At 42.8% G+C, this 16,512-nt stretch overlaps 1 protein-coding gene across 1 annotated transcript in view; it reads left to right on the plus strand.

Annotated features, from left to right (window-relative positions):
• Positions 1–16,075, plus strand: part of ipp (intracisternal A particle-promoted polypeptide) — a gene marked incomplete at its 3' end in the record, with an annotated part of 72,697 nt that extends 56,622 nt beyond the window's left edge. The window contains exons 5-9 of the mRNA XM_084339394.1: positions 5,812–5,967; positions 11,693–11,860; positions 13,501–13,638; positions 14,337–14,459; positions 15,855–16,075. Coding sequence (XP_084195520.1) covers positions 5,812–5,967; positions 11,693–11,860; positions 13,501–13,638; positions 14,337–14,459; positions 15,855–16,075 — 806 coding nt within the window. The remainder of the gene's footprint in view (positions 1–5,811; positions 5,968–11,692; positions 11,861–13,500; positions 13,639–14,336; positions 14,460–15,854) is intronic.
• Positions 16,076–16,512: the final 437 nt, after the last annotated feature.

The raw sequence follows: 16,512 nt of genomic DNA on the forward strand, positions 1-16,512 counted from the left end.
GAGAGAGGTGTTCTGTCAGAAGGAGAGAGAGAGAGGTGTTCTGTCAGAAGGAGAGAGAGAGGTGTTCTGTCAGAAGGAGAGAGAGAGGTGTTCTGTCAGAAGGAGAGAGAGAGAGGTATTCTGTCAGAAGGAGAGAGAGAGAGGTGTTCTGTCAGAAGGAGAGAGAGAGGTGTTCTGTCAGAAGGAGAGAGAGAGAGGTGTTCTGTCAGAAGGAGAGAGAGAGAGGTGTTCTGTCAGAAGGAGAGAGAGAGAGGTGTTCTGTCAGAAGGAGAGAGAGAGAGGTGTTCTGTCAGAAGGAGAGAGAGAGAGGTGTTCTGTCAGAAGGAGAGAGAGAGAGGTGTTCTGTCAGAAGGAGAGAGAGAGAGGTGTTCTGTCAGAAGGAGAGAGAGAGAGGTGTTCTGTCTGGGCGGCGACAGTGGCTCGGGAGGTAGAGCAGTCGCCTGGCAATCCAGAGGTTCCCGGTTCGATTCCCACCCTCCCCCCATAATAATATATTTGTGCCCCCTCCCCCCATAATAATATATTTGTGCACCCTCCCCCATAATAATATATTTGTGCCCCCTCCCCCATAATATATATATATATATTTGTGCACCCTCCCCCCATAATAATATATTTGTGCCCCCTCCCCCCATAATAATATATTTGTGCACCTTCCCATAATAATATATTTGTGCCCCCTCCCCCATAATAATATATTTGTGCCCCCTCCCTCATAATAATATATTTGTGCACCTCCCCCCATAATAATATATTTGTGCCCCCTCCCCCCATAATAATATATTTGTGCCCCCTCCCCCATAATAATTTATTTGTGCCCCCTCCCCCATAATATATATATTTGTGCACCCTCCCCCCATAATAATATTTTTGTGCACCTTCCCCCATAATAATATATTTGTGCCCCCTCCCCCATAATAATATATATATTTGTGCACCCTCCCCCATAATAATATATGTGTGCCCCCTCCCCCATAATATATATATTTGTGCACCCTCCCCCATAATAATATATTTGTGCCCCCTCCCCCATAATATATATATTTGTGCACCCTCCCCCATAATATATATATTTGTGCACCCTCCCCCATAATAATATATTTGTGCCCCCTCCCCCATAATATATATATTTGTGCCCCCTCCCCCATAATATATATATATTTGTGCACCCTCCCCCATAATAATATATTTGTGCACCCTCCCCCATAATAATATATATATTTGTGCACCCTCCCCCATAATAATATATTTGTGCCCCCTCCCCCATAATATATATATTTGTGCACCTTCCCCCATAATAATATATTTGTGCACCCTCCCCCATAATAATATATTTGTGCCCCCTCCCCCATAATAATATATTTGTGCCCCCTCCCCCATAATAATATATTTGTGCCCCCTCCCCCATAATAATATATTTGTGCACCCTCCCCCATAATATATATATTTGTGCACCCTCCCCCCATAATAATATATTTGTGCCCCCTACCCATAATAATATATTTGTGCCCCCTCCCCCCATAATAATATATTTGTGCCCCCTCCCCCATAATAATATATTTGTGCCCCCTCCCCCATAATAATATATTTGTGCCCCTCCCCCATAATAATATATTTGTGCACCCTCCCCCATAATAATATATTTGTGCACCCTCCCCCCATAATAATATATTTGTGCACCCTCCCCCATAATATATATATTTGTGCCCCCTCCCCCATAATAATATATTTGTGCCCCCTCCCCCATAATATATATATTTGTGCACCCTCCCCCATAATAATATATATATTTGTGCCCCCTCCCCCATAATATATATATTTGTGCACCCTCCCCCATAATAATATATATATTTGTGCCCCCTCCCCCATAATAATATATTTGTGCCCCCTCCCCCCATAATAATATATTTGTGCACCTTCCCTATAATAATATATTTGTGCCCCCTCCCCCATAATAATATATTTGTGCACCCTCCCCCCATAATACATTTGTGCCATCTTCCCCATAATAATATATATATTTGTGCCCCCTCCCTCATAATAATATATATATATATTTGTGCCCCCTCCCCCATAATAATATATATATATTTGTGCACCCTCCCCCCATAATAATATATTTGTGCCCCCTCCCCCCATAATATATATATATATTTGTGCACCCTCCCCCATAATATATATATATATATTTGTGCACCCTCCCCCATAATATATATATATATTTGTGCACCCTCCCCCATAATAATATATATATATTTGTGCACCCTCCCCCATAATATATATATTTGTGCACCCTCCCCCATAATAATATATATATATTTGTGCACCTTCCCCCATAATATATATATTTGTGCCCCCTCCCCCATAATATATATATATATGTGTGCACCTTCCCCCATAATATATATATTTGTGCACCCTCCCCCATAATATATATATATTTGTGCACCCTCCCCCATAATATATATATTTGTGCCCCCTCCCCCATAATATATATATATATTTGTGCACCTTCCCCCATAATAATATATATATATTTGTGCCCCCTCCCCCATAATAATATATATATATTTGTGCACCTTCCCCCATAATATATATATTTGTGCACCTTCCCCCATAATATATATATTTGTGCACCTTCCCCCATAATATATATATTTGTGCCCCCTCCCCCATAATATATATATATATTTGTGCACCTTCCCCCATAATATATATATATTTGTGCACCTTCCCCCATAATATATATATTTGTGCACCTTCCCCCATAATATATATATTTGTGCACCTTCCCCCATAATATATTTGTGCACCTTCCCCCATAATATATATATTTGTGCACCCTCCCCCATAATATATATATTTGTGCACCTTCCCCCATAATATATATATTTGTGCACCCTCCCCCATAATATATATATTTGTGCACCTTCCCCCATAATATATATATTTGTGCACCTTCCCCCATAATATATATATTTGTGCCCCCTCCCCCATAATATATATATATATTTGTGCACCTTCCCCCATAATATATATATATATTTGTGCACCTTCCCCCATAATATATATATATTTGTGCACCTTCCCCCATAATATATATATTTGTGCACCTTCCCCCATAATATATATATTTGTGCACCTTCCCCCATAATATATATATTTGTGCACCCTCCCCCATAATATATATATTTGTGCACCTTCCCCCATAATATATATATTTGTGCACCCTCCCCCATAATATATATATTTGTGCACCCTCCCCCATAATATATATATTTGTGCACCCTCCCCCATAATATATATATTTGTGCACCCTCCCCCATAATATATATATTTGTGCACCCTCCCCCATAATATATATATTTGTGCACCCTCCCCCATAATATATATATTTGTGCACCCTCCCCCATAATATATATATTTGTGCACCCTCCCCCATAATATATATTTTGTGCACCCTCCCCCATAATATATATATTTGTGCACCTTCCCCCATAATAATATATTTGTGCACCCTCCCCCATAATATATATATTTGTGCACCTTCCCCCATAATATATATATTTGTGCACCTTCCCCCATAATATATATATTTGTGCACCCTCCCCCATAATATATATATTTGTGCACCTTCCCCCATAATATATATATTTGTGCACCTTCCCCCATAATATATATATTTGTGCACCTTCCCCCATAATATATATATTTGTGCACCTTCCCCCATAATATATATATTTGTGCACCCTCCCCCATAATATATATATTTGTGCACCCTCCCCCATAATATATATATTTGTGCACCCTCCCCCATAATATATATATTTGTGCACCCTCCCCCATAATATATATATTTGTGCACCCTCCCCCATAATATATATATTTGTGCACCGTCCCCCATAATATATATATTTGTGCACCCTCCCCCATAATATATATATTTGTGCACCCTCCCCCATAATATATATATTTGTGCACCCTCCCCCATAATATATATATTTGTGCACCCTCCCCCATAATATATATATTTGTGCACCCTCCCCCATAATATATATATTTGTGCACCCTCCCCCATAATATATATATTTGTGCACCCTCCCCCATAATATATATATTTGTGCACCCTCCCCCATAATATATATATTTGTGCACCCTCCCCCATAATATATATATTTGTGCACCCTCCCCCATAATAATATATATTTGTGCACCCTCCCCCATAATATATATATTTGTGCACCCTCCCCCATAATATATATATTTGTGCACCCTCCCCCATAATATATATATTTGTGCACCTTCCCCCATAATATATATATTTGTGCACCCTCCCCCATAATATATATATTTGTGCACCCTCCCCCATAATATATATATTTGTGCACCCTCCCCCATAATATATATATTTGTGCACCCTCCCCCATAATATATATATTTGTGCACCCTCCCCCATAATATATATATTTGTGCACCCTCCCCCATAATATATATATTTGTGCACCCTCCCCCATAATATATATATATTTGTGCACCCTCCCCCATAATATATATATTTGTGCACCTTCCCCCATAATATATATATTTGTGCACCCTCCCCCATAATAATATATATTTGTGCACCCTCCCCCATAATATATATATTTGTGCACCCTCCCCCATAATATATATATTTGTGCACCCTCCCCCATAATATATATATTTGTGCACCCTCCCCCATAATATATATATTTGTGCACCCTCCCCCATAATATATATATTTGTGCACCCTCCCCCATAATATATATATTTGTGCACCCTCCCCCATAATATATATATTTGTGCACCCTCCCCCATAATATATATATTTGTGCACCCTCCCCCATAATATATATATTTGTGCACCTTCCCCCATAATATATATATTTGTGCACCCTCCCCCATAATATATATATTTGTGCACCTTCCCCCATAATATATATATTTGTGCACCCTCCCCCATAATATATATATTTGTGCACCCTCCCCCATAATATATATATTTGTGCACCCTCCCCCATAATATATATATTTGTGCACCCTCCCCCATAATATATATATTTGTGCACCCTCCCCCATAATATATATATTTGTGCACCCTCCCCCATAATAATATATGGCAGGTTTGGTAGAAAATAGTTCTAAATAAAACTGTTCACAGCGAGGTCTGTGGATTACAGCAAGTAACGGTGTAATAATAATAATACACTTTATTAGTAGAGCACCTTTCATACAGAAACTGCAGCTCAAAGTGCATCAAACAGAACAAAGACAGGCATAAAATGAGCACAGTTTTTCACATTAGGATCTAACATCCCAACAGGCCACCTTGTTTATGGTTTGATTCAGTTTTAAATAGGCAATAATAAAAAGAGTAAGATAGAATAGACGGAGTTAAATAGTGCAATAGTGCAGTGCAATAAAATAGTAGAATAGAATAGACATAAAATGAGCACATAAAGTGCAGACATATCAAATCAGTTTTTTACAGTGCAATAAAATAGTTCTGGATGACTGTTTAACAGTTGTAATGACTTCTGGAACGACACCGTGCTGTTGTTGTGGGCACCACTCATGTGTAATTTGGGTGTAATTGGTTTTGACATTTTACTGTCATCACATGAAATACAAACAATGATAAATATGTTGCAGTGCTAAATCACAATACTCAGTGATTCTATTAATTATATTCTATTAATTAATTCTATTAATATTGCATCAGGAGCTATCTGTCTAACATTGTTGATGACTTCATTCATTCATCACTTTACACTTCCGTCTCTCACTTGAAAGGTATTACAGATTTCAGCCTGCGGGTGGCGCTGCAGACCCTGCTGAAAGAATACACTGAGGTCACCAAGTCTCCCAAAGAGAATAAGATGTACAGCCTGTTGCAACCAGCCAAGATGAGGCCCAGGAGGAAAGCCAGGAAATACCTGTACGCCATAGGTACTGTTTTACATCTTCTGATTCAACATCAGACAGGCTTCTCTGCAGTGTCATAACAAGGAAGTGTTTGCCCATCCAATCAGATCTGTTGGAACAAAATGGGCTTTGGAGGCTCAGCGGGGTGCAGTTTGAGCCACAATGTAGTTCATAAGAATGGCTGCGACTTATCAACACTATTCATTTACCTATTTCAAACCCGCCCCTCTTTTCTTGATCCTCCAATCGCAACTGGAAGCAACAGGTGTGATTGGAGGATGAAGACAAGAGGGCGGGGTTTGAGGTAGTTAAATGGCTGTGTGCACAGTCACCTAGCAATGTTGGTAAACAAGACATCCATCTATTCATTACTGCTTTCTTGCAACTGTACAATTTGAGATGTACTTAGATACTTATTTGGTATACATTATTTACGCCTCCTTTTTCTATTGTTTGAACTTCCTTGAATGTTTAAAATGTGTAATACAATACTCAGTTTATTGTACATGTATTACCTGTAACATTGTCTTGCACGGTCAGCATGTGAAACACAAGACTATATAGATAGATAGATGGATAGATAGATAGATAGATAGATAGATAGATAGATAGATAGATAGATAGATAGATAGATAGATAGATAGATAGATAGATAGATAGATAGAGATGGATGGATGGATGGATGGATGGATGGATGGATGGATGGGTGGGTGGGTGGGTGGATGGATGGATGGATGGATGGATGGATGGATGGATGGATGGATGGATGGATGGATGGATGGATGGATGGATGGATGGATGGATGGATAACTATAGCGCCTTCCGGATGAAGCTTGTCAAACTCACCACGAAGAGGACGCAAAGGATCCGACAATATGCTGAGCCTCTTCCCAAATACATACAACTCAGACAGTTGTTTATGTAGTTTTCCCTATAACTTTACTGGCCATGTTAACAATCCTTGCCAATTTGTTCTTATTCTCGATATCTCGAGAATATTCTAATATCACAGAGATTTGTCTGCATGCCATATTTCACGGGACAAATGACAAAACAAAAGCTTTTAACCCTTTCACAACCACACTACAGAAGGTTAACCCTTTCACTACCACACACTACAGACGATTAACCATCTAGTGTGGTAGTGAAAGGGTTGAACTTTCTGTAGTGTGGTAGTGAAAGGGTTAACCTTCTCTATTGTCGCAGTGAAAGGGTTAACCCTTTGTTAGTGTGGTAGTGAAAGGATTAACCCTTTGTCATGTGGCAGTGAAAGGGTTAACTGTCAAGTTGTATGCGTTTGTTGAATATTGACCTTGTGCTCTATCCCCAACTTGGAAGGATGTTTGCTTGCTCACCCGAAGGGTTAACTGGATTTCACTCAAGAACCAGACCGAGAGTCAAGAATGACCTTCTTTCTCCATTTATTGATATTCAAAGGTTTTTTGCATTCCTTCCTACTTCAGCCATTTTTAGCCAGTAGATGGTCTTTATTAGGGCTGACCCCTATTAGTCGATTAATCGGTCGAAAGGAGCCGTAGTTGACCAGCCAACCTCTTAGTTGAATATAAAAAAAATATATATATATATATATATATATATATATAATATATATATATATTTTTCTTTTTCTTTTTTACCATTCTTTCCAAAAGAAAAGAGGCCTAGAAGCTAACACTAATGGCACGCATACCAGAAGCTAACTGCCTACGAAAACAGGCACAGAGGCACTGAAAGAGGATTTCACCATCTAATGAACACACTAGACTAGACAAATATCAAGATGTATCCATCAGTGGACCAATTGCATGCTTTTGCAGAGGACAAGAAGCCTTCAGTCGACTCCTTCAGACATTAAGCACCCCCACAGCCCAAATGGAATGATACAAAAAATATATATATATATTAAAAAAAAAGAAAATTAAAAAATATTATACTTTATTTAAAAAAAAATTCTACCAATAGTCGACTAACGGCAAATTTTGGCCAATCATAGTCGACCATCCAAATCCTTAGTCGGGGACAGCCCTAGTCTTTATATAGTTTTACTATTTGCATTTGGTAATTAGCAATTTAGCAATTCAGGTAAAAGACCTTGGAACAAAAACACAGAAAAATACAAGAAATAAAATACACATTGGAAGTTGAAGTTAATTAACCTACTCCACCATTATGCATAATACCACTCTAAAATCTATGCAATGTACAAAGATAATTACTCTCTTGTAGGGCTGACCCCTATTAGTCGATTAGTCGACTAATCGGTCGAAAGGAGCCGTAGTCGACCAGCCAACCTCTTAGTCGAATATAATAAAAAAAATAATAAAAGAAAAATATATATCTATATATTTTTTTATCATTCTTTCCAAAAGAAAAGAGGCCTAGAAGCTAACGCTAATGGCACGCATACCAGAGGCTAACTGCCTACGAAAACAGGCACAGAGGCACTGAAAGAGGATTTCACCATCTAATGAACACACTAGACTAGACAAATATCAAGATGTATCTATCAGTGGACCAATTGCATGCTTTTGCAGAGGACAAGAAGCCTTCCGTCGACTCCTTCAGACATTAAGCACCCCCACAGCCCAAATGGAATGATACAAAAAAAATATATATATATTATACTTTTTTTTTGTCGACCAATAGTCGACTAACGGCAAATTTTGGCCAATCATAGTCGACCATCCAAATCCTTAGTCGGGGACGGCCCTACTCTCTTGTGACTACTTTACATGTGGGCTAGTGAGGCTAGTAATGTAACATACTTTAAAGTAAACACTTAAACCATACATAAATACATTCTTAACTTAACACTTAAACCATACATAAATACATCCCCATATATACACACAAATATGATATCCTTACCGGCTGCCTATGCGGGTTGTGAGCAAAAATATATATGGCTGACAGATCCAGTGAGAGAACAAAGACAGGTCCTGAGAGCAGCTGAAAGGAAGTATAGAAAGTCACGCCTCACTGCTGACATCGACACATATCACAACCTCTTGTTAACATTCTCCAAAACCATCACTAATGCCAAAGCTTCTTTCTTCCACCATAGGATCGAGGCCTCTGCCAAGAATCTTCGCAAACTGCATGCTACCATGTCCTCCCTCCTCACTCCCCCCCCACCCCCCCCTCCCTCATCTTTCTCTGCCGAAGACTTTGCGATCTTCTTTGAGGAAAAAGTGGAGAACATCCGCAGCTCCTTCTCCCAACCCCCACCCATTCCAAATGCTGAATCGAGAACCCCATCCTTCACTCTGTCATCTTTCTCTCCCATTACAGAAGCAGAGACCCTGACACTGGTAACGTCAAACCGTCCGACTACTTGCCAGCTGGACCAGCTACCCTCCCCACTCCTCCAGACCATAGCACCAGACATCCTCCCATTCCTAACTGCAACCATCAACTCCTCACTCAACTCGGGGGTGGTCCCCACCTCCCTAAAACAAGCCAGAGTCACGCCGCTCATAAAAAAACCAACCCTGAACCCTACTGTCATAGGCAACTACCGTCCTGTCTCTCTTCTCTCCTTCCTTTCTAAAACACTTGAACGTGCTGTATCCAACCAACTTACTACTTATCTCTTACAGAATGACCTCCTAGACCCTAATCAGTCAGGCTTCAGGACTGGTCACTCCACAGAGACAGCCCTCATTGCGGTCACAGAGGCACTTCACTTAGCAAAAGCGAAAGGCCTCTCCTCTGTCCTGATTCTCCTAGATCTATCTGCAGCCTTCGACACAGTCAACCACCAGATCCTCCTCGCGGCCCTCGCAGGAATGGGAGTGGCTGGCTCTGCGCTGACATGGCTGTCATCATACCTCAATGACCGCTCCTACCAAGTGTCATGGAGAGGGACCCTGTCGGCCACCCGCCCCCTGCGGACGGGTGTCCCCCAGGGCTCGGTTTTAGGACCCCTTCTCTTCTCCCTCTACACTAAATCACTGGGTAACATTATCACGTCTCATGGCTTCTCCTACCATTGTTATGCCGACGATACTCAACTCTTCCTCTCCTTCCCTCCCTCAGATATCCACGTCTCTGTGCGGATCTCGGCCTGTCTGTCCGACATCTCAGCCTGGATGACGTCCAACCACCTCAAACTGAACCTAAGCAAAACAGAATTGCTCCACCTGCCGGCCAAATCCTCCCCCCTAACCGACCTTTCAATCACAGTCGAGAATGCAGCTGTGACTGCGTCCCCGACCGCCAAGAACCTTGGTGTTGTCCTCGACGACCAGTTGAACTTCTCTGCTCACATCGCAGCGACGACCAGAACCTGCCGATTCCTCCTGAGCAACGTCAGAAGGATACGCCCCTTCCTGACAAAAGAAGCCACCCAACTCCTCGTCCAATCAACAGTCATCTCCCGCCTCGACTACTGCAATGCACTGCTCGCTGGCCTCCCGGCCACTGCCACTAAGCCTCTTCAACTCATTCAGAACGCAGCGGCCCGCCTGATCTCAAACCTACCGAAGTCGGCCCATGTCACCCCACTTCTTAGGGACCTGCACTGGCTCCCCATTGCTGCACGAATCCGCTTCAAGGCCCTCGACCTAGCATACCGTGCGGCAAAGGGAACCGCTCCCGCCTACCTCCGGTCAATGGTCTCTAACTACACACCCTCAAGACCCCTACGCTCTGCATCTTCTGGCCGCCTCAGACCTACTCCTATCCAAGCTCCGGGAGGGTCATCAAAGAGAAGTCGCCTATTCTCAGTCCTTGCCCCACAATGGTGGAATGAACTACCCACCCCAGTTAGGACAGCCGAATCACGTCCAATCTTTCGCCGTCGACTAAAGACTCACTTCTTCAACCATTATCTGAATTAAAAAAAAAAAAAAAAAAAAAAAAAAAAAAAATATCTAACCCTAACTAACCTTACTGTCATGCACTTGTCCTAATAAACTAACCTACACTGTAGCACTCAACACTTTGATGAACATTGTTGCTCAGCTGATAGAGTTGTGCCCTTCCTGATGGCTTGTCGTACAGAACTTGTAAGTCGCTTTGGATAAAAGCGTCAGCTAAATGACTAAATGTAAATGTAAATGTATATCGGATTTTCTTTTTATTATTATATTTTTATTAATAATAAATAAAATAAGAAATAACCATTCAGTACATTTATATCTATGTGTTAATTTGTTACATTTAGTTTCACTAAGTTAGGAAAGTAATGTTTTAAGTCAAGCCTGATGTTGCCTTGTTGCACAAAAGAATGATCCCAGTCTCTTCCACACAGTGACAGTGAGGCATACAGTTTATTAATTGAATGAATTTAATTAATAAATGTTCTGTCTTTGTTTACAACAAATCAAAAACACACTTGTGATCCTTTACACTTCTTAAAAACAAAATATATTTTAATATAAAAAAATACATGGATACATTTTTTTTATTTGTTTATTTTTTGGAAGAAAAAAAATTGGACAATGGGTATCGGATCGGTATCGGTATTGGCCGATACCCAAATCCAGGTATCGTTATCGGGACTGAAAAAGTCGGATCGGTGCATCCCTAGTGAAAGGGTTCACTTTCTGTTAACCCTTTGTCGTGTGGCAGTGAAAGGGTTAACCTTCTGTGTGGTGTGGTTGTGAAAGGGTTAACCCTTTGTCGTGTGGCAGTGAAAGGGTTAACCTTCTCTACTGTCGCAGTGAAAGGGTTAACCCTTTCTGATGATGACACTACATCATCACCAGCGGTGGCCCCGCCCCCTGTCTGCTTCTCCACCACTCAGGAGGCTACACTCGCCTGCAGGGCGGCCGCTGGAGCGACAGCCGCTCGCTGAGCTGCGTGGAGCGCTTCGACTCCTTCAGCCAGTACTGGACCACTGTGTCCTCCCTGCACCAGGCGCGCAACGGGCTGGGCGTGGCCGTGCTGGAGGGGTGCATCTACGTGGTGGGAGGTGAGGCTGTTTCCCCGAACCCTGTTTTTGGGATTCGAACTTCGTCAGGGTTTTTCGAACGAACGTTCGAACCTTCGTTTTTAATTAAAAATAAATAATAATAATAATAATTTTGATATTGTTATTATTATTATAAATTGTTTTATATCCTCAAACTAAATCCTCAATTTGAATAAAGTGATTAATCAACTTTCTAGACCCAGACCCAGCCCAATTAGGAGACGATAGGGGGCGCTTTTTTCCACATCTGAGCGCCTGGGGTGGCTGATTTACCAACGGTAGACTCGGTTGATGAAATATGAATTCAGATCGCTAATAAATAAAAAAAAAAAGAGAGAAATATTCTCGTTATGGGCATTCAACCCGCGGGGGGTAAACCCGAAATATCTCGGTTTGGGCATTCAAAGTGTTAACATTGACAAACATATTTACAATTAGCATTTTATAAAGTAGAACTGTAATGTGTACTTTCTCAGTCAGTCCTAAGTGCAGTCATCTTATGCAGCATCACTTTTCACATCAAAACAAAAGTAGAACTGTAATGTGGACTCTCAGGGAAAGATAAAAAAAAAATATCTTTATTTTTATTTTTATTTTTTTAGGGAAAGTCTCAAAGACGGGTTGGTGACCACTGATCTAAAGTGTAACTAATTGTCAGAAATTGGTTTTAAGCCATAAATATTGCATCAGATTTATTTTTTTCAATATAAAAACTGCATTTAAAAGTGAATTGAATTGAAAAAAAATAGTTTGTTTCAACACACTGTAGTTTGTAGTTTATTACACGCTAAACATCGCCCATTTCCAAAATAACCCAGTCTTTTTCCATCGATCGCGAGATAAAACGCGTTATATGCAATAAGGCCAAATCTTTCTGGTTGATCCCCTGAACCCCCAAATACTCCCAAATCAAAGGTATATAACGTCACGGTGACCAATTGCAGCCACTCTTATTGTCTGGGACCAAAAATACGGCCACGCCCCACTCCCAGTAAAAAGTGGGAATCTCTAGAATGGGTTTGGGACACTGTATATGGATGTGGCTCTCAAGGTGACGATTAGACCACACTTTCTGTTGTCAGTAGATGGCAGCATTGGTTTAAAATTAAAAGGTGAAAATGTTGAAAACTACAACACTGCATTTCCCAAGAGCGTTAGCACAGGTCGCAGGTCACTGGGATGTGTCTATATTCTTCGACATGATCTGAACAGCGGTAAACTATTACTGCGACCTCGGTATAGCGACCGCGAATGGTAAACTAATTATCTTAACAGAAGTGCGCTGGTAGCATTACATATGTTGTCTAAAGGGGGACATATGGTACAATGTAAGATTCAAATGATAATCGGCATATAAAGGACAACATAGAGCATCGTTAATTTGTAAGAAACCTCAATGAAAACGGCGCAGGGTGCTATTGTTATGAAAATGTGATAGAATCCTATAAAAATGTGGACGCATTTGGTTTAATGTTCCGTTACCATGTACACATGTGCCTTCACAAAATCATCAATGTAATATATATATATTTTTTATACTAATAAAAAATATATATATTATTTATCGATAATTTTGTCCCGATTTACCGATTCTTCCAAATGGCATATCGTCTCAACCTTAAACGTCTTCTCTCACTCAGGGGAGAAGGACTCGATGATCTTCGACTGCACCGAGAGGTTCGACCCGGTGACCCGGCAGTGGGCCGCGGTGGCCTCCCTGAACTTCCCCCGCTGCGGGGTCGGCGTGTGCCCCTGCCACGGAGCTCTGTACGCACTCGGTAAAAACTAAAAACACCTCTTATGCCATTCTGCCTTCGAGATACAGTAGATACGGAGTGCTATATACTAGGGATGCACCGATCCGACTTTTTCAGTCCCGATACCGATACCTGGGTTTGGCCGATACCGATCCGATACCCATTGTTCAAACTTTTTTTTCAAAAAGTTGAAAAATAAAAGAAAAAGAAAATCCATGTTTTTTTTTGTTTTTTTTATATTAAAATATATTTAGTTTTTAAGAAGTGTAAAGGATGACAAGTGTGTTTTTGATTTGTTGTAAACAACGACAGAAAATAAACGTCATTCAATTAATAAACTGTATGCCTCACTGTCACTGTGTGGAAGAGACTGGGATCATTCTTTTGTGCAACAAGGCAACATCAGGCTCGACTTAAAACATTACTTTCCTAACTTAGTGAAACCAAATGTAACAAATTAACACATAAGATATAAATGTACTGAATTGTTATTTCTTATTTTATTTCTTATTAAAATCTGATTTCTTTTTCTTTTTACCGATAACCCGATCCAGCTATTTTAGCGATATCGGCGGCCGATACCAATACGGGATCGGTGCATCCCCACTACATACCTCCTCTTTGAAACATCCACTGGAACCACACAGTTGTGCTCTGGAAGCCGTGTCGTGTCCAGGCGTGTCACCCCCCCCCCCCCACCGTTGTGCCCCCCCCCCCAGGCGGCTGGATCGGGTCGGAGATCGGGAAGACGATGGAGCGCTACGACCCGGAGGAGAACAAGTGGGAGATCATCGGCAGCATGGCGGTTCCGCGCTACTACTTTGGCTGCTGTGAGCTGCAAGGTGTGGTGTCTGTGTCTACGTGCTCTGAGCTGTGGTCCCTGTGTCTACGTGCTGCTGTGAGCTGCAAGGTGTGGTCCCTGTGTCTACGTGCTCTGAGCTGTGGTCCCTGTGTCTACGTGCTCTGAGCTGTGGTCCCTGTGTCTACGTGCTCTGAGCTGTGGTCCCTGTGTCTACGTGCTGCTGTGAGCTGCAAGGTGTGGTGTCTGTGTCTACGTGCTCTGAGCTGTGGTCCCTGTGTCTACGTGCTGCTGTGAGCTGCAAGGTGTGGTGTCTGTGTCTACGTGCTCTGAGCTGTGGTCCCTGTGTCTACGTGCTGCTGTGAGCTGTGGTCCCTGTGTCTACGTGCTGTGAGCTGTGGTCCCTGTGTCTACGTGCTGCTGTGAGCTGTGGTCCCTGTGTCTACGTGCTGCTGTGAGCTGTGGTCCCTGTGTCTACGTGCTGCTGTGAGCTGTGGTCCCTGTGTCTACGTGCTGCTGTGAGCTGTGGTCCCTGTGTCTACGTGCTGCTGTGAGCTGTGGTCCCTGTGTCTACGTGCTGCTGTGAGCTGTGGTCCCTGTGTCTACGTGCTGCTGTGAGCTGTGGTCCCTGTGTCTACGTGCTGCTGTGAGCTGTGGTCCCTGTGTCTACGTGCTGTGAGCTGTGGTCCCTGTGTCTACGTGCTGCTGTGAGCTGTGGTCCCTGTGTCTACGTGCTCTGAGCTGTGGTCCCTGTGTCTATGTGCTGCTGTGAGCTGTGGTCCCTGTGTCTACGTGCTGCTGTGAGCTGTGGTCCCTGTGTCTACGTGCTGCTGTGAGCTGTGGTCCCTGTGTCTATGTGCTGCTGTGAGCTGTGGTCCCTGTGTCTACGTGCTGCTGTGAGCTGTGGTCCCTGTGTCTACGTGCTGCTGTGAGCTGTGGTCCCTGTGTCTACGTGCTGCTGTGAGCTGCAGTCCCTACCTGCAGGCTGAGGTCCCTACCTGCAGGCTGAGGTCCCTACCTGCAGGCTGAGGTCCCTACCTGCAGGCTGAGGTCCCTACCTGCAGGCTGAGGTCCCTACCTGCAGTCTGAGGTCCCTACCTGCAGGCTGAGGTCCCTACCTGCAGTCTGAGGTCCCTACCTGCAGGCTGAGGTCCCTACCTGCAGGCTGAGGTCCCTACCTGCAGTCTGAGGTCCCTACCTGCAGGCTGAGGTGCCTACCTGCAGTCTGAGGTCCCTACCTGCAGGCTGAGGTCCCTACCTGCAGGCTGAGGTCCCTACCTGCAGGCTGAGGTGCCTACCTGCAGTCTGAGGTCCCTACCTGCAGGCTGAGGTCCCTACCTGCAGTCTGAGGTCCCTACCTGCAGGCTGAGGTCCCTACCTGCAGGCTGAGGTCCCTACCTGCAGGCTGAAACTAAACGTCTTACTTGCCGTTCTTCAGGGTTCATCTATGTGATCGGTGGGATCAGCGACGAGGGGATCGAGCTGCGCTCAGCGGAGGTGTACGACCCCATCTCCCGCCGCTGGAGCGCCCTGCCCGTCATGGTCACGCGGCGCGCCTACGTGGGCGTGGCCTGCCTCAACAACTGCATCTACGCCGTGGGCGGCTGGAACGAGGCGCTGGGCTCGCTGGAGACGGTGGAGAAATACTGCCCCGAAGAGGTAACTCACTCACACTAAGGCCCAGTCCACATGGTCACGGGTATTTTTGACACCAAGGTTTTTTAAATTATTAAAAAAAATAAACCTCTGTACACACGACTGGTTTAAACTCTATGTAGTACAATGCCAAAGCAGTAGGTGGCGATGTAGTTCAAACATGAAGGCCATTTTCAACCAATCAGAAGGGTTGAACGAGTCACTACACGTCCTGCTCAAAACAGAAACCCGGCATCTTTAAATTACCTTGCGTGAACCATTAGCAACATAGCTTATTTGCAGCAATAAACCAAGTTAAAAAGTTAATAAAAGTGCAATAAACAAAAAAGGATACATTCACTGTGTGTTCTGCCAACATCAACACAAAAAGATAGCTGGTGTTGTTAGCTTCCATGCTAATGTGATTGGGATGTGCCATTATAATAGTTCAAGTTCAAGTT

This window comes from Notolepis coatsorum (assembly GCF_963971535.1).
Source record: "Notolepis coatsorum genome assembly, contig: SCAFFOLD_190, whole genome shotgun sequence".
NCBI classification, from domain to species: Eukaryota; Metazoa; Chordata; class Actinopteri; order Aulopiformes; family Paralepididae; genus Notolepis; species Notolepis coatsorum.